This window comes from Vanessa cardui, chromosome 6 (assembly GCF_905220365.1).
Source record: "Vanessa cardui chromosome 6, ilVanCard2.1, whole genome shotgun sequence".
Lineage (NCBI taxonomy): Eukaryota > Metazoa > Arthropoda > Insecta > Lepidoptera > Nymphalidae > Vanessa > Vanessa cardui.
In genome coordinates, this window is record NC_061128.1 from 12,503,463 (window position 1) to 12,526,406 (window position 22,944).

Below are 22,944 nucleotides of genomic sequence, written 5' to 3' on the forward strand. Positions count from 1 at the left end.
CGTTTCCTTAAACGTATGATGCAAATGTATCATTTGTATTCTCTGTTGAAGCAATAAAATAGGTTTTATAAGACCTAGACTTAGAGTATTTTTGGTAAAAGTTAAGATGTGCCTAGATTCTTAAACGTAGGTAAGCAGTCTAAATTCAAAGAAAGCTTGCAAGATCAAATATAACGGCGCGTGTGTGCGTCGTACACACATAGAAATAACTAATCATTACAGTAAAAGCATACGACGTTCGATATTTAAATAAATGTTCGATAAATATTTAAATTATTTTATTCGTTTCACAGTTTAATATAAAAGAAACATAACAACAAAGTCTAAGGATATAATAAAATAAATTAAAAAAGAATATTCAGAGACGCTTCGCTAGGACGCGTATTTATTTCCGACATGATGTCGGACTCCCCACTTATAGTTGGCGTTCTTATCAGTTTTGACGAACGTGTGGACGGGGCCTGTCACTCCACTGGTACCTTTGTTGTCGATGTCATCATAATCATAGTGTTCACGCTTTGGACGATCAAATTTCGTTGGTTCTGGCTGTTCGAATTTCGGTTGGAGCTGACGAACTGGAATACAAATAAAAAACATTACTAGGTCGATTGTATACCTTTTGTTTTGCGTTTAATATTTATTGCGTATCCTTGAAATAAAATTTCATTATCATCATATGCAGTGATGCTTTATTGTCATTTCTATTTCTAAGTACGAATGTAGAGTAATGAACTTGGTATTGTTGTGTTCCAGCTTGAAGGGTGAACCACTGTGACTACAGTCAAAAGGGACATTTTTATGCTAAAATTTGGCGGATCTGAATACGGGCTACCTGATGGTAAGTGATCACCAACACCTATAAACAACGGCGCTGTTAGAAACATTAACAATTCCTTACAAAGCCACTGTGCACACACAAAGTGGTACCAACTTCGGGAACTAAAATGTTATGTCCCTTGTTTCTACAGTTACACTGGCTCTCTCAACCTTCAAACCGGAACACAATAATACTGAGCACTGTTATTTTAGCGGTAGAATATCTGATGAGTGGGTGGTATCTACTCAGACGGGGTTGCGCAAAACCCTACCACCAAGTAAAGTAGCATCTTAGTTCCCAATGCATATGGAAATGAGGGATAGTTTATATTTCTTACAGCGCGAACATCTATGGGCGGTTGTGACCACTTTTTTTTTCTAATTTTATTTAGGGATTTTTAGGGAGATGTCAGTCCCATTGTGCCCTAATCTGAATTCAGACATATTAATAAAATTACTGCATCTGATTTAAATTTAAAACTATAAAGTATCATGGCTACTTCAGACGTAGGAGAAGCTTTGAAAGATTCCAACAGCACTTACATTTAAATTAAACTTTCTCACTAGTTCTTGTCTGTTTTCCCTATTCCGAACACATTCCACCAAAAAGTGTTGGATATATCATATATTCTTCTTTACCACAAATGTCACAATTAGATGAGTTAACCTTTTTCATCATGGATCCAAACTTGTTTAGGGGAACGTGACCAGAACGTATTTTTAAGGCCATCACAATTTGTTGGCGATTTAAAAGGTTGTGAGCACTTGCCATCAGGTGGCCCATTTACGCATACATCAATCTATCTTAAATCAAAAACAAATCAAAAGGCTCAATCGTTACTTAGGTGTTTTTTACTGATGATATTTCAAAGAAGTTAAATTTGGAATATGATGGTGTCCCATTTAAAAGTGAGTGTATTATCTGAAGATATATATAGCATTCTTCAGACACACTTATATACATATAACAGCACACATAGCTTCATTACATACCTTAACAAAGTCGCTTACCGCTGTCTATATTTTTCAAATTACGCAACGGATTTTGATGCGTTTTTTTTAATAGAGTGATATGAGAGGAAGGTTTTGGCATATAATACATGGACAATATATTAAAGAAACACTGGTAACATTAGATGTTTCTGATGTGATGTCGTAAATAAATAAATAATAATAAATATGAGACAACATCACATACATAACACTCTGATCCCAATGTAAGTAGCTGAAGCACTTGTGTTATGAAAATCAGAAGTAACGACGGTACCACAAACACCCAGACCCAAGACAACATAGAAAACTAATGGTAATCTACATCGACTTGGCTGGGAATCGAACCCGGGACCTCAGAGTGGCGTACCCATGAAAACCGGTGTACACACCACTCGTCATAAACAAATTCTGTAGAATATTTAGTACCAGTGCGAGCCGCGGCGGGTCGCTAGTATAATAATAAAATATACTTGTATAAAAAATATAAAATTTATATATAAGAACAGTGAGTGAACACGTCATACATACTCGGTATCATATGCCGGTGTGGTAGAGGCGCGTATCTCGTTACGCGCGGCGGTGGTGCCCTGTGCACTGGGTAGAAAGGCATCGACCACGCGGACGTGGTGACTGCCATGCACGCTAATAAAACCTGAAATGTAAATTATGTCATTTTAATATAAAGCTTTGGTAAACTTTGAAATTAATGTTACGTCCAGATATACGCGTTTTTCTGTTTGGTTATGCTAGCCTTATGTAGACATTATACTATATTATACTAGTTGATGCCCGCGGCTTCTTTTTTTTTTATTAATTTTAATATAAATTATGGTGACACATAATAAATAGAATATGGGTTCCACAATAATGATAACCATGCACACATAGATAATATCATTTTGACACATTATGACCCGAGATGGCCCAGTGGTAAGAACGCGTGCATCTTAATCGATGATTACGGGTTCGAACCCAGGTAAGCACCACTGAATTTTAATGTGCTTAATTTGTCACTCATCTCGTGTTCGGCGGTGAAGGAAAAAATTCAGAGGAAACCTGAATGTGACTAATTTCAACGAAATTCTACCACATGTGTAATACGTTCCAATCCTTCTCTTCAAACGGAGAGGAGGCCTTAGCCCAGCCGTGGGAAATTTACAGGCTGTTGATGATGATGATAAAATACACTGTATGTAACCACTATTAAAAACAGCGATCACATTGACTTTTTTTATCCATCATCCAATATCTATATGGGTCAAATATAGTTGAATATTTATATGACATAAATAATATAAACGTAATGAAAGCAAAAGGAAGGTTTAATACTACTATTATAATAGTAAAATCACAATTCTCGTATCATGACGGAGAATAGAATGATTAATTTCGGGGCAAATTTTATTTTTCGCGATAACTCGATGACCTATTCGAGATGGTAGAGAAAGCTCATACATCTGGCCAACAATTTCAAAGTATACTTTTGTCTTCCAATTTTAACTCTTAGTATAAAGTACTTAACGTTTAATTTTATAAATCAAAGCGTAGAATAAGGTATAAGCCCGACCTTCGTTTATTAGAAGTACACTATCTACATAACTTTTTTGACTCATTTTGTCCTAAAAAGTCCGCAACTACTGAATCTTTCTCAATGCATGGAGTTCATTGCTATGCACGCCGTGTGTAATTTTACTTTCGTTACGTCACTGTCACATTTATGTCACGGCGCGCAATGTACGGTTTCGTTAATTTTATATAATTAACAAGCTGTACCCGCGACCTTGTAAGCGTTGTTTAAAAAAATATATTATTGTAGCCTAAGTTACTCCTTATTACATCACTTATCGTTAAAGTCCCGTTAAAATCCGACCAGCCATTCCAGAGATTAGCCGGAACAAACAGAGAGACAAAAATTGTAAAAAATGTTATTTTGGTATATGTACTGTGTATGCATACATATGCATTGACTAAAAAAGGGCTATTTTAATATTAGAAACAGACACTCCAATTTTATTATTTGTGATGAGATAAGGACACTCCACTAAATCTCCACTAAATAATAAATAAATATTGGACATCATCACATACTCTGATTCAAAGTTCAGGAGGTAAAGTACTTGTGGTATCGAAAATCAGAAGTAACAACGGTACCACTAACACCCAGACTCAACCCGGGTCCTCGGAGTGGCGTACCATTCGAAACCAGCATACAGAATACTCGACCAAAGAGGTCGTCAAACACTTTATTTATTTAACTTCATTTGTAGATAATAATAGCTATATTTTTAGTTATGGTATTTTCAAATATCAAAATATAATGTTCACGTGAAAAGTCGATTTACAAATCAGATTTAATAGATAATATATTTAAGCTCGCTGTGCACACATGCCGTCAACGCGCGCCCGTATTTATATATTCTATTTCCCGCGCTTTTGCGATATGTGTCAATCGAGATGACAGATGCATAATACACAGATAATATATATTTATATAAAATGTAAATCGAATATTCATTAATATGTTATTATAGATTTGTGTACACTACATTTGAAAAATTGTGACAAGAAATAAACTATTATAATTATTGTTACATAAAAAAGATGAGCGTGGTTCACAGAAATAGCTTTTCATTAAAAATGCCGTGTAAATTGGATTAATAACATTTTTTTTTATACTAAGCCGTATATACAAAAAGAGAAAAAGAGAAAGAAGATCGCCTAAAGTACTCTAACGCTTTTTCCTTATTCGACGATTTCAGCCAGTTCACTTTACTCAAAACGTCAAATTTCATTCGAAGTAGTTTTTATTATATTAAATTTTTTATTCTCATAGAAACTAGGTCGTATATTACGTTTTTTGTATTATCGAATACAGAGCGAGTCGCCGGTTGACATTCTGGTAAATGTTATGTGTATACATAATAACTAGGGCATTAAACTCGTGTTTAAAAAGGGTATGAAACTGTTTCACACCACTTATTTAATGCCTCGATGGTTTATAAGAAATATCAGTAGCAGCACGTGGATTGCAAGACGGCGGTTCTTTATTATTGGCGCTGATAGAAATGTTGCATTACCAACAACGCCAATATACCACCAACCTAGGGAACTGTGATGTTATGTCCCTTTCCAGTAGTTACACTGGCTTATCAAACCGTAATAAATAATATCTGATGAATGGTTGGTACCTACCCAGTCGATCTTATGAGAGAGAAAGAAATGAACTTGTACAAAGGGAGAAAGCCCTGCCACCAAGTATATGTATTATGAGAAAGAAAGAATAGAAAGGACATTTTTATACTATGATTTATTCTTCTTATTTGGTTTATCAACGGTAAGTGTGACCATTGAAAAAAATAACTATCAGACATATAAAAAAAATTACACTAGTGACGTATTTTTTTTTTAATTTTTGTAAACTCTCAAAAATTATGATATTAAAAAAAACTCCAGTAAAATTTCTAACTCAATTTCTCAAATAAAATCTTATTCTTTCATTCCGTAATAACCCTTCCTCAATAACGGGATAAGATATTTTCAATTCTAATTTAAATTTGGAATCTATGCCAAATTAACCGCAAAAATTCAAATTTAAATTTCGAATACATATTTTGTTTTTAGTTCCTCTCTTTGTATTATATCACACAGTCATGTCCGTAATGCCGTTAGGTGCACTGTAATTTGTCTATAATTTTCCGCCACAAACGCTCCACGGAAGTTATTTACCCTTCATAACTTATGAAATGTACAGTCAGTACAATAGATTTAGCATTCGATAGCTTTTATAAATTTTACGTCGTTAAATATAATTAACAAATCGCTATATTCGATCAGATAAAATATTATCATTTAATTTCCATTTTTTTTATTAATAATAAATAAATAAGTTATTTTTTTTAAATATATCTATACTAATATACTAATAATAAAAAGACTAAACCACTGAATAGATTTTGATGATATTTAGTAAGGTCTAAGCTTAAGCACAAGAAAAAAACATGGGCTACTTTTTTAAACGGGATTCGAAGATTTATTAGCTGTAAATTTTAGCAATTAAACGCATGTAAAGCCGCGGCTTATTCTAGTTATAAATATTATATATTAAGCTTAAAATGTTATGCGTCAAATAAAAAAAAAATATATTTTTTTATGTCGACGGTACGTAAATATTACATACGTTTAATAAACGATTCCTTGTCTCAATAAACATCGAACGGACTGGATTCCCACGCAGGGTCCTAGTTCGGAACCGGTTTGGATTTTTACGAAAGCATTACATAAAAGAAAAACACTCACCAAAATGTAGCAATCCATATCAACTGCATTCGAATTGGCAATGCCGGCCACGGTGCCAAACAGCCTCTTTTAAACTAGAAAGAAAACGAATCGAAAACTTTCTAGCGATTTAACGCTTTGACGCTCGACGATTCGGTTCAAAAGATTTTATAAATAAATCATTATTAACATCCAATGAATATTTGAAACTTTAATAAATCGGCTTGAAGTGTTCAATTATTCAATTGTTCCAGAGGTTTATGTAATGTTTTATAATCGTATTAATTGTTACATTATTGTAACGTTAATTTGATTTTGTAAATAAACTCGGGGACGGCTCAATTATAGCGAGATTGAGTGCAGAAAGATCAGATTCGATTTTAGAATTTTTTTTTTTAATAAGTAACTCTCATGATTAAGGTTGTATATGCATTTTTGAGTACATTTTGCGTCACAGTTCTAAATATTGAACGAATTTTTAATTTCATCTTAATTATTAAGCCTAATATTTAGTAAATTTCTCACTGCTGGGCTAATGGCCTCCTCTCCCATTAAGGAGAGGGTTTGGAACATATTCCACCACGCTGTTCCATTGCGGGTTGGTGGAATGCACATGTGGCAGAATTTCAATGAAATTAGACACATGCAGGTTTGCTCATCATGTTTTCCTTCACTGCCGAGCACGAGATGAATAATAAACACAAATTAAGCACATATAATATAGTGGTGCTTGCCTGGGTTTGAACCCGAAATCATCGGTTAAGATAACTTAATATTTAATTACAATGTATTTTTAATATAAATAAAATGTATTTTCTATAAGTGCTCTTAATTTATATCTTATAGAAGATATCTTTTGGGCATCAAAGCGATAAGTTGTTGACGTATAAAACAGTAAAATATTATTTTATTTGAGTTTTTATGTCAGAAATATTGTTTTTGTAGTCATTCAATAAAAATGCCTATTGCATGTACCTAAAATGTCCGAAGTGAACAAAACAGTAATCTCGTACACAATCTATTAAAATGAAGTTTCATCCAAAACATGATATACATACATATGTAATACAACATAATATATTAAGCTTCACACAGTGCGTGTGCCGAGCCTCGCAATTTAATTTCTCATCCGTTATAATATTTTGCCTATATTTTAAAAGATAATTACTAAATATTTAAAACTGCTGCGAATATAAAGCTTATATAATATATTTTGTCACAAGGGCCGGCCTAAGAGGCCTGTAGTTGACTTACTATGCAGTAATTTTATTACCTTGCCCTCAAGCCTTATAGATAGATATCCAAATAAGTATTAAGATTAATTATATTATATCAGAGTAATAAAATTTGTACTTATTAAAAAGTGTTGCAATCACTAAAAAAAATTATAAAAGTATAAAACCAGAGTAATAAAATATCTTGCTCAATTTTGAGTAGTATAATAAAAATGTGCAAAAGCTATATTTTTATTCGTTTTATTTACTCCTATTTTTGGAAAGGGTGTTAATTAAAATTGCATTGTAGCTTTCTTGTTTTAATGGTGAGCAAGCTAGTGTAATTATTGGCGAGTGTGATGCTTGGAGACAGCCACGAGATGCTGTGAGTTACTTTATAAGTTCAATTATACTGTATGACTAGCCGCGACCTTGTACGCGTTTGAATTCCACAAAAAAAAATAGCCTAAGTTTTTTATTACATCAGTTATCTGTCCCAGTGAAAGTCCCGTCAAACAGATAATAGACAAAAATTGTAAAAAATGTTATTTTGGTATATGTACCGTGTGTACATACATATGCATTGAGTAAAAAAGGGCTATTTTAATATTACAAACAGACACTCCAATTTTAATTTATGTATAGATAATGTTTAAAACCTTCTAAACAAGATAATGGTTGTAACATTTTATGTCAAACAACCAAACGATTATTTTATTGATGATTGCTATATATACATTAACAAATTAATAATAATAAAGCCGAGTCGATGTAGAATGCCATTAGTTTTCTATGTCGTCTTGGGTATGGGTGTTTGTGGTACCATTTTTACTTCTGAAATTCCATAAAACAAGTGCTTTAGCTACTTACATCGGGATCAGAGTAATGTATGTGACGTTGTCTCATATAAAAAAGAAAAAAATAAACATTATAGATCATTGAGTATGTTAATCTAGAGTAGTATCTTTAGTTTATTATATTGGCGCAGCGGTGCTGATTAGTGCAATAAACTTAAACACTTGGCGGGTACTGAGTTCAAACCCCGAGTCCCAGTAAATGTAACTTAATTTTTGCCTAAGCTGTCCGCGCCTCGTACAGCTACAGTGGTATTAACTCTGCAGCCGGAAGCGGAGAAGAAAGGCATCACGTATGCTCAGGTCTTGGAGCGCGCTGAGCAGAGCGTGAAACTCCAAGACCTTGGGATCAATGGTGGGCTCAAAGTACGACGCTCAGCGACGGGGGCCAGAGTGTTGGAGCTGCCGAAAGCACAGACGGAACAGGCAGAGAAACTAGCCGACAAGCTCCGTACGGTGCTGGATGGAGTGGCCAACGTTGCTCGCCCCATAAGAAAGGTGGACATCAAGGTGACAGGGTTAGACGACTCCGTCACTAAAGATAAAATTATTGCCGCAGTCGTTCGCGAGGGGAGTTGCCCCGCTGAAACGGTAAGGTGCGGGGATATTTCACGAGGACCTGGTTCCATGGGTATGGTCTTCGTGTCTTGTCCAATAACTGCGGCAAAAAAGCTGGCTGACACCGATCGTCTTTTGGTTGGGTGGAGCTCGGCCAGAGTGTACGTGATGGAGCAGCGCCCTCTGCGCTGCTACAAGTGCATGGGTCTAGGCCATACAAGGTTGCTCTGCCCATTCAGTGCGGAACGAGGAAGCCTTTGCTACCGGTGCGGCGTTGATGGACACAAATCGTCTACATGTACCGGGAAGCTGCGCTGCGTAGTATGCGCAGACGCCGGCAAGCCCTCCGGGCACGTGATGGGGTCTAAAGAATGTAGCCCCCCCTTTACGAAAGGTAAGGTGGCCCTCGCTACTCAGACTACCAATAACGTCGGACGACGCCAGGCTGAGGAGGAAGCTGCAATGTCAACATGAGCACAGACTTCAGCTTTCTCCAGACGAATATCAACCACTGCGCCGGGGCTCAGGATCTTCTACTGCAGTCCATGGCGGAGTGGCAGGTAGACCTGGTGGTGGCCTGTGAACCCTACTATGTCCCTTCCCTACCTCACTGGCTGGGAGACTTGGACGACACCGTAGCGGTCCTCACGAGGAGCGGAACGGCCCCCCCCTTCTCACTCATCGAAAGGGGTTCGGGCTACGTAGTCATGGGGTGGGGGGAGTACGTCGTCGTCGGGACGTACTTCTCCCCTAACCGCAGCCTGGCTGAGTTCGAGACCTATCTCGGCTTGGTCAGAGCTGCGGTGGCCAGGCAGTCGCCGAAACCGATAATGGTTCTCGGCGACTTAAACGCGAAGTCGCGTGCCTGGGGTAACCCTGTCACGAATCCGCGAGGGAGGGCCGTCCAGGTGTGGGCTCTGCTCTCCAACCTGTCCCTTCTCAACAGGGGACAGGTTCACACCTGCGTTCGCCATCACGGGGGTTCCGTGGTCGACGTTTCGTTCGCCACTGCTGTCGTAGCACGCAGAGTGGTTGATTGGAGAGTGGAGGAGGAGGTGGAGACTCTATCGGATCACCGGTACATCCGATTTGAGATCTCCACTTCTCGCAGACCGGCGGAACCCCAGAGGGTGCCGACCACGTTGCCAAGGTGGTCTCTCGGCCAGGTCGATCGAGAGCTGGTCAAGGAGGCCGCAATCGTGCAGCGGTGGGGTTCCGCAGCGAGGAGGGAGGGCGCCAGCGCAGAGGAGCTGGCAGGCCGGATGCGCAGTTCACTCAAGGAAGTCTGCGATGCGGCCATGCCTCGGACCCGGCGCAGAGTTCCGCGCCGACACGTATACTGGTGGTCGCCCGAAATCGCCGACCTTCGGGCGACGTGCTGTCGGGCACGGAGGGCCTACGTCCGCTGTCGAAGACGCAACGGCCTCGACACGGATTTGGAGGGACAGTTGCTGGACGCCTATCGCCAGCTGAAAAAAGAGCTGCAGCTGGCGATACGCAAGGCCAAGGAGAAGGCCAGGGAGGAACTTCTGGCGGGCCTCAATCGAGACCCGTGGGGGCGCCCGTACCGCGGTGTACGCGGGAAGTTCCGCACCCAAGGCGCCCCCGTCATCGAGACGATGCCACCGGAACTCCTCCTTCGCCTGGTTGGGGAACTCTTCCCCCATCCAGGCGAGCACGTCCCTCCGCAGATGGCGCCCCGCTCCGTGACCGAAGACCCAGTGGTTTCAGTGATTACGGAGCGGGAGATGGAGATGGCCCTCGGTCGCTTGAGGGCCAGGAAGACGGCGCCGGGTCCGGACGGGGTTCCAGGGCGTATTCTGTGCGACGACCTGGAATACCTAGGTGCAAGGCTTCGGGAGCTATTCGACGAGTGTCTGTGCAGCGGGCAGTTTCCGAAGCCTTGGAAAGAAGGGAAGTTGGTCCTGTTGCCGAAGGAAGGTCGGCCGTTGGATTCCCCTTCGGCATACAGGCCAATTGTGCTGCTGAACGAGACGGGAAAACTCTTCGAGAAGGTCCTCGCAGCCCGTCTCGTTCAGCACCTCGAGGAGGTCGGTCCGGGTCTCTCGGAGGCGCAGTACGGATTCAGGGCGGGCCGATCGACAGTCGACGCCCTGAATGCCCTGAAGACTCGGACGACGGAAGCGGTGGCCCGGGGGCAGGTCGTCCTGGCTGTGTCGCTTGACGTGGCGAACGCCTTCAACAGTCTCCCTTTCGAGACGATACGGGAGGCACTCCGATACCATGGGGTGCCGACCTATCTGAGGAGACTGCTGGAGGCGTACCTCCAGGACAGGGAGATCCTCTGGGCGGGGGTCGATGGGAGGATCGTCCAGCATCGAGTGGGCTGCGGCGTTCCACAGGGGTCGGTCCTCGGCCCAATTCTATGGAACGTCGGTTTCGACTGGCTCCTGCGGGCTCCCGTCCTTCCCGGGATGGGGGTGTTGTGTTATGCTGACGACACTCTCGTCACGGCGATTGGACGGGACTTCCGGGAGGCGGCTCGCCTTGCCGAAGTCGGAACGGCTCTCACCGTGGACCGCATGGGAATGCTGGGCTTGAGGGTCTCCATATCCAAAACGGAGGCCCTCCTCTTTCACGGTCCACGAAAAGGACCCCCACGAGGGGCGAGTATCACCGTCCAGGGGACGGTTATCAAGGTGCAGGCCCAGATGAAGTATCTGGTCCTGATTCTGGACGGACGATGGAGCTTCGGGCAGCATTTTGTTCATCTCGGCCCAAGGCTCATCAACGCCGCTGCCGCTCTTGGTCGCCTCCTTCCGAATGTGGGAGGGCCGGGGTCGCTATGCCGGCGTCTTTATTCCGGCGTAGTGAGGTCGATGGCGATGTACGGTGCCCCGATCTGGATAGACGCCCTCACCGCTTAAAATCGGGCTCTGCTGCGAAAGCCGCAGAGGGTCATAGCGGTGAGAGGCATCAGAGGGTACCGTACGGTGTCGTGGACTGCGGCGACACTTCTCGCGGGCGATCCGCCCTGGGAGCTCCAGGCGGAGGTGCTCGCGGAAGTGTACCGGTTCCGGGTCGAGGCGAGGGACCGCGGCGACCGTCCAGGGTCGGCGGAGATCGGGCGGATCAGGGCTCTAGCCCAGCAAGCCCTGATCGCCCGATGGCAGGAGGATCTGGGGACTCCCACGGCGGGCCTAGCGACAGTGGAGGCGATCCGTCCCCACTTGAGTCGCTGGGTCCCCACTTGGAAGCACGGCACACTGTCGTATAGAATGACGCAGGTACTTACCGGACACGGATGCTTCGGTAAGTACCTGCACGGGATAGCGCGGCGGGAGGAGTCACCCTCCTGCCACGAGTGTGGTGCGCCAGTGGACACGGCGTACCACACCCTGTACGAGTGTGCTGCGTGGGGGCCCCAGAGGCACATCCTTGCGGCGACTATGGGCGGAGACCTCTCGCTACCGAGCGTTATCATCACCATGCTCGGTAGCGAGTGTGCTGGTCAGAGATGCGCTCCTTCTGCGAAAGTGTCATGTCGCAGAAGGAAGCAGCGGAGCGGGAGCGGGAAAAAAATGCCGCCGCTGACTCGCTCCGCAGAAGACGACCGGGGAGAAGGAAAAGGCGCTACGCGCATCTTCTCCCTCCGCCTCAATAGGCGCCGTAGGGACCAGGGGGGGTCCCAGTACCCTGGGAATCCCCCCTAGCTGTTGAAGGCCCGTATAAGCGGGCCGACCGTCAGGGCGTCACGGTAGCATGCGTAAGCGATCCCGTGGCGTCCGCCGAAAGACGGAGAGGGTACCGCTGGTTTTTTAGTGGGTAAACCCGGTGTGCTTGGGCGCACTCGGCGTTCAGGGCTCCGGGGAGTCCCACACACCCCCCCACTTTCCATCACGTGGGGGAAGCGCGCAAAGCGTTTTTCCAGCGTAATAAAAAAAAAAAAAAAAGAGTAGTATCTTTATCATAAGCGAAGGACTATACAGTTCAGTATCATTTGTCATAAATATGTCATCAATGTTTTTGATAGCAGGTGAGCTGATACTTAAACTAAATCAAATATAAACATATTTCAAATATTTATTAAAATATGAACTAAAATAGTTACAGTCTAAATCTTGACCGCATGGAATGATGACTAGAATGCTTGCAGCATATTCCCGTTGAATCGCAATCCCAATCCTCAGGGCTAAAATCGAGCCAGCCCTCCTGTGGAGGCAATGAGGCGAGGAGTTATAACAATAATTAATGCCTATGATTATAATTATATTTCTCTATAACGTTTAATTTCAACTGTGTTAATTATTTCTTGTCGGCATGTATCGTATAATGTCTCCTCTCTATATTTGTAAGTCGCGGGGCCTACCTACTCCTTATTATTTACGATCGACGTTAATTTTCTTGCGTCATAGCGATCGGGCTCGAGTTGTTCGACATTTTGTCAGAGAAAGGATACATTGTTCAAACCTGTTAGAATGTATCGAAATAAATTACGAATAATTTTGATTTAATTACTAAATCAATTTTAAGTATTTTCAAATCTAGAGGGTCAAGGTAAGTAGTATGTAAAATAATCATGTTAGAAATTTGTAACCGGTATGTGGGTTTATAATTCATCCCGTGTGGGCTGAACAAGAGAAAACGTGAGGAAGCCTTGAATGAAGCTGAATCTTGAACCTGCTTCCACCCGTTAAGCATAGTCGATATGTTCAAAGTCTTCTCCTTAAGAAGATAAAAAGATTTTTGGAGGGGAATATATGCTACTGCTACGTTACTGTACATTTATATTTAAGTAATTAATGTGCTTATTGATAGTTTATTTGTTGGTTAATTGATTCGATTCTTAATTTAAATTTGAACTAAAATGACGATTATTTAATGGTTTCTTTGAATCTTTGAAATATTGCTTTTGTTCTTCACGGTTTTATATTGTGAATTCCGAAGTATGAACTAAATACATAACTGAAACTACTACGTCAATGAAATAGAAACAGTTTTATGAGAAAATTAATAATAAAATAAAACCTCTTTTCATTTTAATGTTGTAACGAATAATAATTAATGAAACAGCATGGTTTAAAATTCGGAATGAAAAACAATGTAATAAAACATTGATAAACAGTTACAGTAACAAAAGATTGTTTTACAATAGAACGTTGGATGCTGTTTCAGCACTGACTTTGACCTCCATAACTTTAAACTTGTATTAGTTCAATATTGAAATCGTTGTACCCGAAGAATTGTCGATAATATCAGTTTTATATAGTCTTTAATAATCATGCTTTCCCGTTATAACAACAGTTGTAGTTCCTTGTATAAAATACTAAATGCATAAATCTTCGGCTCAATTTAAACAGAGAGAAATTTCCTGTTTTTTGTTGCTCTTTTTCTGTGTTGCATTATAATAAGGGGCGGACTGGTAAACAGGTCATCTAATAGTAAATGGTCACCACTGCCCATATACATTGGTATTTTAAAAAGTATTCATCGGCACCAGCGTTAGTAGCTAAGATGTCCCTTTTGTTTGTAGTTAAGCTGGGTTATTCAATTTTTAACAGAAAAACGATAGTTCTATGTTAAATAGATACTTCATAAGGCTGAATACATACAGTGAGACATACTACCATAGTGTGGGCCATTGGAGCCAATTCTATCAATCTCTAGTGCGGATATCTCGAAGCATATTTGGCATAATAGCATTTGACTCATGTAGATTTACTTACGAAGTTTTCTTTCAGGACACAATATAAATTATAAACACATAAATAGAGAAGATAAATAGAGTAGAATTTTCAGATTTGAACACGCAGTCTTCGCTTAAAATAACGTATTTTATCAACTTAGACAAATTATACTTTAGGTTAAGCGTTATGATTGCGTTCGTGATATAATTGACCATTTTACAATTTATATTAAGCGTAATCGAAATCGTGTCTAAAAATCAAATGGTATGATCTGATATTTTAATGTCAGTCCATTGACAATATCAGTCTGAAAAGGTCAAGTGAGCGAATTTAACTTTTATAATCGACACCCGTTTTAAATTGCAACACTGTTAATAACATATACATATAATTAGCTTAAATTATAATGTTAAAGTTACTAAATAACAACATTTCTTGCGTAGTGAGTTGTTTTATCGTCTAGTTTCACCCGCGGGGTTGTCCACATGTTTAGGGCAGGTGTTATGTCGTAATTGAAACGAAATCAAGTGCAAGACTGCCAACAACCTAAATTTTCCCATTGCTGGGCTAAGGCCTCCTCTTCCTTCGAGGAGAAGGATTGAAATATATGCCACCACGCTGTTCCAATGCGGTTTCGTGGAATACACATATGTGGCAGAATTTCTACGAAATTAGACAAATGTAGGTTTCCTCACGATGTTTTCCTACAACGCCGAGCACGAGATGCACATCACAAATTAAGCACATAAATATTCAGTGGTGCTTGCCTGGGTTTGAAACCGCAATCATTTTTTGTACCCGATGTTAGATTTCTTGACTTTAGATGCAGGATCTTGGGAACAGCCATTAGCATTGAGGAGGAACTTTCTTTACTGGAATTTATTAATTTTATAGCATAAATTGACATGGATTATTGAAATTGTTATTCGTCACATAGACATATACGTATTTAGCTCATGAACATTATTTGATATCATCGAAACGATTAAGTATTTAGTATTTCTACAAGACATTATGTGGAATAAATCCCAAGTTAGCTTAACAAATATATTTAATTATCTAGATCTAGGAATCGAGACCAAACCCTGTTTGAATATTTTGTATGTATTCCGTAGTTTATTTGTGGGAATTAATTATAATCTCTGTATCTAGTCGTGTTGGTATTTAATATCATCTGATTTTGAGGGTATTGAGAGTGCACGTGCTTGAACACACTTGTGCACTGTGATATTCTTAAATATAGAATACTTAGATATAGATATAGGACCAACTTTTTGGTCGAGTGGTGTGTACACCGGTTTTCATGGGTACTCCACTCCGAGGTCCCGGGGTCAATTCCCAGCCGATATAGATGATCATTGGTTTTCTATGTTGTCTTGGGTATTGATGTTTGTGGTACCATCGTTACTTCTCATTTTCTATAACACAAGTGCTTTAGCTACTAACATTGGGATCAAAGTAATGTTTGTAAGGTTGTCTCATATTTATTTATATATATTTATATTCCAAGGCCGAATTCTGGTGCAATCGTCAATAACAATATGTACACAAAGAATACCAATGTTACTGACGTGTTGTTGTGTTGTTTATATTGTTAAACAAACACACAGTTTGTTTATGTGTGTGTGTAATCAAACTATTGGGAGTCGACCCTTTGTTAATTTTATTGCTTAATATACTTAATATTGTAGATTTCAATTTAATTATTTGTCTAACCTTGAATCTAAAACTGGCATACTTTCCATTTAATTAATGTATTTCATTGCAATAATTTCGTTAAGATTTCTGATATTCTTGCCTTTTCACTTCGTCATCGTATCAATTGTAATGTTTGCATTTTAATTTAAGCTTTATGTCTATACATATAAATGTCATTTTGCAGCTGTTGAGGCAGAAAAGTTGTTACATTGTAATGTGTAATGCAACAAAATAATGACAAACTTTCTGTTACCGATTCCTATTTATGTTGGGCCTATTTTATGTAAATTACTTTCATCTGTTTATAATATATATAATTCATTTAAAGCTATGTGCGGATGGATACATTTCTCACCGCAGGGCTAAGGCCTCCTCTTCCATTAAGGACAGGATTTTGAATACATTCCACCACGCTGTTCCAATGTGGGTGGGTGGAATGCATATGTGGCAGAATTTCGATGAAATTAGACACATGCAGGTTTCCTCACGAAGTTTTCTTTCACCGCCGAGCACGAGAATTATAAAAACAAATCAAGCGAATATATAAAGCGGTGCTTGCCTTTGTTTGAACCCGAAATCATGGGTTAAGATGCAAGCGTTCTAACCACTGGGCCATCTCAGCTCTTTTTTGCATACCACATTACAAACGACCCTTAAACTTAAACACCAAGCGAAGCCGCGGGCTGCAACTAGTATTACATATATGTGTAATTTTAATTTGGTGATGATTTCGCAATGAAGGTGATTTATCATCAGTATCATCTCAGCTGGAAGACGTCAACTGCTGGACAAAAATTTTTTCCAAAGTTCTGTACAGAAGCTGTCTTGTGTTCATCCAGTGGCTTCCCTCGATTCTCACCGTGTCCCAACTCTAAAATATTGTGTGAAAAAGCTTGCAATGAGTTAGTGATATTTTTGAGTTAAAGTTATATTTTACAAGTATACAGCATCCATCAATGATATTCTAATAAACAGATATGTTATACCCATAATAAACAACCGAAAAAAGTGTGCCGCGCCGGGGACCGTTTATTTTACATTTCGTTACGAGTAAAAAGGATAGCTAGATAAAAACAACAATTAAAAGGGATAACTAGATGTTTTAATTACGCAAAACGTATTACTACATAATTATGATGTATTATAACGTATTACTACCTAAAACGACTAAAGGCAAACGTCCCAATTAGGACGTTTTCTAGTCTTCACTTTTTGCGCGTTAATAACATATCTGTTTACTACAACATCATTGGTATCCATATATTTTCTTATATAATTGCATTTTTTCATACATTATAATTACGAAAAAATAGGGAGAGTATATTATATATATATATATATAATATACTCTCCCTATTTTTTCGTAATTATAATGTATGAAAAAATGCAATTATATATATATATATATATATATATATATTTATCCCGCAAACAATTGGCCGTCCACTGAAGGCGAAAATGCATTTAAACTGGCGTCCACCTGCTTTTGGCGTCCGTATACCGGACGCCACTTTTTTAGCCGGTGGCATTGAGGTCCTATTCATCCTAGCTAGCCGTAGTACAAAAATCGACGGAAGCTAAAAATCACTCTAAATAGTTGCAATAAAATATTGAAAAGTTCCCGAAGAAATCACCGCGCAGGTGAGGCGCTGCCGCAGCGCGTATATCGCACACTGTATATCGAGGGGAATTCCTGACTACGGATTCGCGTATTTGGCGTCCAAAATTGCGACGTTGCCATCTCGCTCATTACTTACGCGTTACATAATACCTATTCGGTGCTTGATTATTGTTTGTTTTACATCAGTCATTTAATGTTTATAAAATATATTAATAATGAATATATGAATCTCCGAGGACTTCGTGGAAGTTTTTTTTAAAAATATTACAATAATTAATATTTATATTAATTATTCATAATAATAATAAAAAGTATGTCTGTCTGTCTGTTATCTTTTTTTATACGCTTAAGCTGCTGAACCGATTTAGATGAAATTTAGTATGGGGACTTTGTAGAAAAGAACATAGGATAATTTTGTCTCCAAAATTATACCCTAACGAGATAAAAAAGTAAAGTAGAAGTTTGTACAGGGAGTCTATATCCGATAAACTGATTTAAATTAAATTTAGTGTGAAGATAGGATAGTTTCCATCCACGAAATCATCCTCTAAGGGTATAAAAGGGGGTGAAAGTTTGTACAACATCTATATCAATCGTGATTGGTATTTGTACTGTTAAATCTTCTGTTATCTGTGATTGGTAGTTTTTATTATTCGGTGTAAACAAACCGGCGTAAAGCTTAGTAACTTGGTACAGAGGCCAAATAGCCATATACGGACGCCCAATAGCTGTATACGGACGCCCAATAGCTGTATACGGACGCCCAATAGCTGTATACGGACGCCCAATAGCTGTATACGGACGCCCAATAGCTGTATACGGACGCCCAATAGCTTTATACGGACGCCTAATAGCTGCATACGGACGCTCAATCAAAAAAAAAAAACAGAAATCAAAATAAAATTTATTCAAATAGGCTTTAACAAGCACTTTTGAATCGTCATTTTACAATTAAGTGAAACTACCACCGGTTCGGAAAGTAGATTCTACGGAGAAGAACCGGAAAAAAACTCAGTAGTTACTCTTTTTCAACACTTAAAAAATACAAAGTCATGTTAATTAAATACAATTATTTAAATGAATATATTCAGCTTGGAAGTCAACAGATACCTCCACGCTTTTTTATCATCTATTCAATCTTGTTTCGAATAATATGCCTTTTTTACCAAAATACGAAATGGCAAAGTTAAAAATTTCTGCCGAATTTTATTATAGAATCGGATACCTTGCCCCAAGAAGGATATATTGACTTTGCGGAGTAGGAAACTTGGTGTTATAAGCTTATCCTTACTTTTAGTGCACAAACAATGATGATCACTGATTTTATCAAAGTGATCAATGTTACTGTGAATATACATAATATCGTTGTAAATATACTGAGACGCAACAGTGAGTATTCCTACTTTTTTAAAAACATCCCGAAGAGAGTATCTAGGTCCAAGATTATAAATAAACCGGATTGCTCTCTTTCGTAAAATAAAGACAGATTAAATACCTACAGCGTTACCTCAAAGTAATATGCCATATGACAAATACTGTGAAAAAAACCAAAATATACTAGACGAGCGGTATCAACCTCAGTTAGTTGTCTAACTTTTCTAAACGCGTATGTTGCAGAGCTGAGTCTTCCTGTTAGGGATGATAAATGAGGACTCCACTAAAGTTTGGAATCCAATTCTATTCCTGAGAACACCGTAGTATCGGCTACATCAAGACGGTCACCGTTTATAGATATCTTATAATTATGCTTTCTAACATTGGGTAGGGTAAAAGCTACACATTTTGTTTTTTGAGCAATCAAAACTAAATTATTTACTGTAAACCAATTGTGTATCTGTGATAATGCACCGTTCACATCGTCATAGTCAGTTTTTTTTGTCAACCCTAAAAATCAGTGAAGTATCGTCAGCAAACAACACTATATCACAAATACCTTTAACATAAAAAGGATCATTTATATATACCAGAAATAGAAAGGGACCCAAAATTGAACCTTGTACAATAGCCGATAGATCGTGATCTTGAAGCATACAGTACTATTTTAGGTGGTACTATGTGGCTGTATGCTACCAACTTTAAAATGAAAGCACTGTTCCCAGTAATTTCATTTTATTATAAATACTATCATTTTATTATCGTAAATATAAAATTTGGTAGGTAGATTTTTATGACATACAGGAAAAATAAAACACAGGCGATAACAAATGCAACAACAAAGTAATATGATAGAGAAGTCAAAATTATTCCGATGAAGTTTTATGGGCAGAGCCACTTATGCTAAGAGTGAAAATGAGAGACATCGAGATCATATTTGCGCAAACTAAATATGAATCTAATATAAAAAATTTGAAATCGCTCAAGTTTTTCGCTGATCCTCCGTGAGATCTGGATAACAGTCGTCGGCGTAATCATGGGTTAAGTTAAAGTAAAAGATTCGTATTTACACATTATAACATATCGGACATCCGTATATGTATAAGCCTTACGAATATTGGAACAAAATAAACGTTGAACTGTTTGAACAGAACAGCGATAGGAAAAGAAAGAGACAACAAACCTAAAGCTGGCAACGTCGCACTTCCAAATACAGTCCATCCTGTGAGGACGCTAAATAATCGATACCATAGGTAAATTATGATCAATATATCTAGGATACCTTAAATGTATCATCATGGTTAGGGGTTCAAAAGTGTTTGGGCCTGACTGAAAGACGAATATCGTGGAATTTTTTTATATCGGAAAACAACGTATCCCAAGGACCTGGAAATCAAAAAATTAAGCAGTATTCATTAAGACATGTTAAGTAAATTAAGGGGAACTTGGGGACGTGGTAATGATGCACCACGTGCATGACGCCAAAAAGGTTGTAGGATGTATATATATATATATATATATATATATATATAATATACTCTCCCTATTTTTTCGTATATATATATATATATATATATATATATATATTATATATATATATGTATATATAAATTTGGTCTCACATTTTAGTTTCAAATTAATTTTATATTATATATTTATTTGTGAGTCTATACCTACTAATATTATAAACGTGAAAGTAATCTATCTATCTGTTTGTTACGCTTTCACGGCTAAACCACTGAACAGAATTTGATGCAATTTGGTATGAAGGAAGTTTGCACCCCAATTAAGGAAATAAATGTTCGCAACCCGCATTACGCAACCCCTAACACGCGGGCAACGCCGCGAGGGAAACTAGTGAATTAATATAAGTAGCCTTGTATAAGCTGTATAATATATTTTATATAATGTAAACAAACGATCTATCCGTCCCATAATAAAGTACTTTTCTGTGATATGTTTGTATTATGTACATTAAAAAATAACAACTATGTTTCTGTACGTTTTACTTGGAAAAACACCTAATAATATTTTTAGAGGGTGCTTTGCATATTTATTACATGTGTTGTGTACTTTGTATATTTGTTGCATGCATCATTACTCTTATTTTTAGTTTTTTTAGAGGAGATGAAATACTATGTTTATTTTAGGTAAATGACTATGTTATGATATTAGTTAGAATTACTTATTTCTACAATTATATTTATACACTAACACACTAACTATAAATTCATATTTTGTTATTGTATCCAATTTCATAAAAATAAATGCAATCGATTTCAGAACGTCATTTATATTGGCTTTAAAAAATAAAACATGATGTTTTCCCGCGTAAAATTAGAAATATAAAATAACGGTCATTCATGTAATGTGAATACGAGATTTTTGTCAATTTGATATTATTTTAAATTCAAGATCATAAGGTTAATAATATTATTAAACAAATAATTGAAAAATAGTCTGTATACTAGTGCATTTCTTTATGTGTTTACCTACACCGGTAACGATTACCTACCGAGAAAAAAGCAATGATCTGAAACAAAGTCAACATACTGAGTTCACTCAGCTGTCACTTTAATTTTTTTACTTACTTTTTTTTACTTTAAACGTGAGTAAAGAGTTGTTATTCTAAACGAAAAAGGTTTTTTTATGTTTACGTTTTTTTTTTAATTTCTTGTGTTTATATACATCTTAAGTTGCACAACTTGTAAATGGAAGTAAAAAATTAGGTAAGCACCATAATTATTTAAACGGAAACAGCCTATAATTGGATTCATTGTTTTTTAATAGCTTTCGAAAACAGGAGCGATTCTATTGTTTTCATTTAACATTACATAAGAAGCAATTTCACAGCCAGTAGTTTACTCCCAGTAATTAGAAAATTTGTTATATAAATTGTTGTTGCTGCTTAATTTTTAATTAGAAACCTATAAAAAGGGAAATTTATTTCATTATCTTATTGTATACACTAAAAAAAGTAACAGCCTATAATTTTATACAGCGTGGTTCAATTTAGTCCTTGTCTTGACACATGCAAGCAGAGCTGAGATGGCCCAGTGGTTAGAACGCGTGCATCTTAACCGATGATTGCGGGTTCAAACCCAGGCAAGCACCGCTATATACATATATGTGCTTAATTTGTGTTTATAATTCATCTCGTGCTCGGCGGTGAAGGAAAACATCGTTAGGAATCCTGCATGTGTCTAATTTCATCGAAATTCTGCCACATGTGCATTCATGTGGAACAGCGTGGTGGAATATGTTCCAAACCCTCTCCTTAATGGAAGAAGGGGCCTTATCCCAGCAGTGGGAAATTTACAGGCTGTTACTTTACTTTTTTACTTTTTTGTTACAAGATAGAGTGATTCTAGGGTAAGGTTTTTGTATATAATACATGGAAAATATAATAAAGGGCGTGTCGCTAGGTATATTATATCGAGTGGATTTATGTAAGAATCTTCAATGTTTATTTCATTATTATACCCCAAAATAGAAACGACGAATTTTACGAACGACTCCTAACAGTCCATCTGATATAACTGTAACACTGACTCACTAACTACTTGAAATTCAGCAATACATAATTATATTTGTCTGTATACCTAATGAATGGATTATCCAATTACTTATGAGTTAATTTGCGTCACAGTCAACGTGAAAGCTATCATTATGCACGTAATTAAACATTACAGTAATATTTTTTCAAACATATGGGGAATATTAGGTATGTTTCTTGTACGTTTAAGTTATTGTTAGTCGGATAAGTAATTTTATTTCCAATTTCGTAGATAGACAATAGACAGAGATGATATTTTCAAATGATTTATTTGTGTTTATAATTCATATCATGCTCGATAATGAAGAAATACATCGAGAGGAATGCGTGTCTAATT

The 22,944-nt window shown here is 38.2% G+C and overlaps 2 protein-coding genes across 2 annotated transcripts in view; one reads left to right on the forward strand and one right to left on the reverse strand.

Moving 5' to 3' along the window:
- LOC124530604 overlaps positions 1 to 22,944 on the forward strand; it is a 36,630-nt gene that overhangs the window by 10,655 nt on the left and 3,031 nt on the right. The window lies entirely within an intron of this gene.
- On the reverse strand, positions 287 to 6,174 carry LOC124530499. Its single transcript, XM_047104683.1, has 3 exons — positions 6,106 to 6,174; positions 2,338 to 2,461; positions 287 to 575 (listed from the first exon to the last, which is right to left on the reverse strand). Exons 1-3 carry the CDS (start codon positions 6,121 to 6,123, stop codon positions 373 to 375), a joined length of 345 nt encoding a protein of 114 aa, XP_046960639.1. The 5' UTR covers positions 6,124 to 6,174; the 3' UTR covers positions 287 to 372.

Coding starts and splice junctions, on each gene's coding strand:
- LOC124530499 (XM_047104683.1), bottom strand. Junction 576..2,337: donor ACACCGGCATATGATACCGA/GTATGTATGACG, acceptor TTTGTATTCCAG/TTCGTCAGCTCCAACCGAAA.